Here is a 1,924-nt window from a genome sequence, read left to right as displayed (position 1 = left end):
ACACACAAAACCACATGCTTTCCTGGCCCACCACCTCCCTTGCCTCACCTGTGTCCTTGCCAGTGGCAGTAGCAGGAGTAGCAGTAGCAGTAGTGGTTGACGACTGTGCTCGGAACAGCTCCTTTGCCAGTGCTGCGTGGGTCATCACTTCCCCTGCAAACGCCTCCCGCAGCGGGCCGCAAAGATACCGGTACGCGCGCAGCTGGTCCGTGCCTGCAAGCTCCTGGTAGCGGTGCAGACGCACGAGCTTGACGCACTTGCGGAGGACGTCGTGGCGGGCGGGGCGGGTGATGCGCAGGGACCACAGGTCGGACAGGCGGAGGCGGTTGCTGTCAACGAGACCAGGGTTGCCCGCGGAGAGGAAGTGGCACTGGCGTGTGTGTGTGAATTTGTGGGATTGCGTGTATGTTTGTGTGGTTGATTGATTGATTGATTGATTGATTGGGTGAGTGAATGGAGTGAGTGGAGTGAGAGAGAGAGAGAGAGGTTAAGCGTGTGTGCTTGCGTGAGTGAACGTATTGCACTTGTGGAGTTGACGCTTCAATTTGGACAATCAGGAACAACTCGAGGCGCAACGTAGCAATCACCCTCGTTTGTCCCGCCCCGCCCCCCACTCCTTGCCCATTCTTCATTGCCATTTTGCTTTGATTTTCTGAGTCGTTTGCTTGCAGGCAAACCACCACCCACTCACCTTTGAGACGGGGTCCCAGACGAACTGATGGCCGAAGCGCCGGCACGGCACGTCGTCCGACTGGTCCTGCGAGAAGTTGACTTGCTCCCTGCAGCAGCCATGGCGGTGGAGGTTGTCGTGGTGGTGGTGGCGGTGGTGATGGTATGAGCAGACGGAGAAGGAAGCGAAGTGGATGTGGTTACGTGTCACGAGCGAAAGTCTGCAGACAGGCAGACAGACAGGCAGACAGACAGACAGACAGATACGCACACACACATAGACGAAGAGGAGCGCACCAGGCGAGTGTGTCGAGTTTGCAGACGTAGAGGACATTGTCGCACAGATAGCGCGGCTCGCCGTGCTGCTCCACACCCTGTGAACACACGTGCAAATGCGCGCATGTGTGTGTGTGTGATTGTGCATGTGAGCACAAGGAAGAGAGTCCACCCCTGGCGTTACCAGCATCACCGCCAACATCGTCACTTCGACCACGGCCATCACTGCAGTCACCACTCCAATCACCGTCATCGCCTTCACCACCATCGTCACCCTTCCCACCCACCGCGAGGAAGCGCATCTCGCGCTTGTCGGCATCAAAGACGACGCGTTGGGAGAAGGAGACGGTGATGTGGCTCTTGATGGTGCAGTCGGCATCCAGCAGCGTTGCGCGGCGGCGGATCAGGTCGTAGCGGTGCAGATCCGCCCGGTAGTGGCCGTCGTACTGCCCGCCAAAGATGTACACGCACGACTCAGCCTGTGCACAGCACGCAAAGGAGGCAAGGAGATTGACGAGAGAGGGGAGGGTAAAGTGTTGGGTTGGGTGAGGTTATGGCGTGGTGCGAATGTATTGGTGTTGTGTTTGTGTGTACGTGTGCGTACACTCGGGTGAGTATGTACGTGCGCTCGTGTCTCCGTACACTCGCGCGCATGTGTGTGAAGAGCACTTTGATTGTTCGCAACACACCATCCACCCACCACCAGCAAAATCCAGCACAGCTCGGACACCGCTGAGGGGAGAGCGCACCTCTGAGATGAACATGGAGTGCGCCATGCGTGGGGAAATGGGCGCAGACTCGTTTGCATCGCTGATATATGGATGGATGAATGGATAGATGGATGGATGGAGAGGTTGGTTGGCATGGGCGTGAGGACGTGACGTGTGTGTGCAAGAGTGAACTTGTGTGTGTGTGTGTGTGTGTGTGTGTGTGTGTGTGTGTGTGTGTGTGTGTGTGTGTGTGTGTGTGTGTGTGTGTG

General features: G+C 57.3%; 1 protein-coding gene across 1 annotated transcript in view; it reads right to left on the bottom strand.

Moving 5' to 3' along the window:
* The window catches only part of PTSG_08419 (uncharacterized protein), a 7,619-nt gene that overhangs the window by 1,250 nt on the left and 4,445 nt on the right, over positions 1 to 1,924 (bottom strand). Inside the window, exons 12-16 of the mRNA XM_004990612.1 lie at positions 1,695 to 1,755; positions 1,233 to 1,424; positions 967 to 1,043; positions 692 to 779; positions 49 to 370 (exon numbers count right to left, since the gene is read on the bottom strand). Coding sequence (XP_004990669.1) covers positions 49 to 370; positions 692 to 779; positions 967 to 1,043; positions 1,233 to 1,424; positions 1,695 to 1,755 — 740 coding nt within the window. The remainder of the gene's footprint in view (positions 1 to 48; positions 371 to 691; positions 780 to 966; positions 1,044 to 1,232; positions 1,425 to 1,694; positions 1,756 to 1,924) is intronic.

This window comes from Salpingoeca rosetta (assembly GCF_000188695.1).
Source record: "Salpingoeca rosetta unplaced genomic scaffold supercont1.23, whole genome shotgun sequence".
NCBI lineage: Eukaryota > Choanoflagellata > Craspedida > Salpingoecidae > Salpingoeca > Salpingoeca rosetta.
Note: the sequence above shows the minus strand (reverse complement) of the source record. Positions and strands in the feature narration are given on the sequence as shown.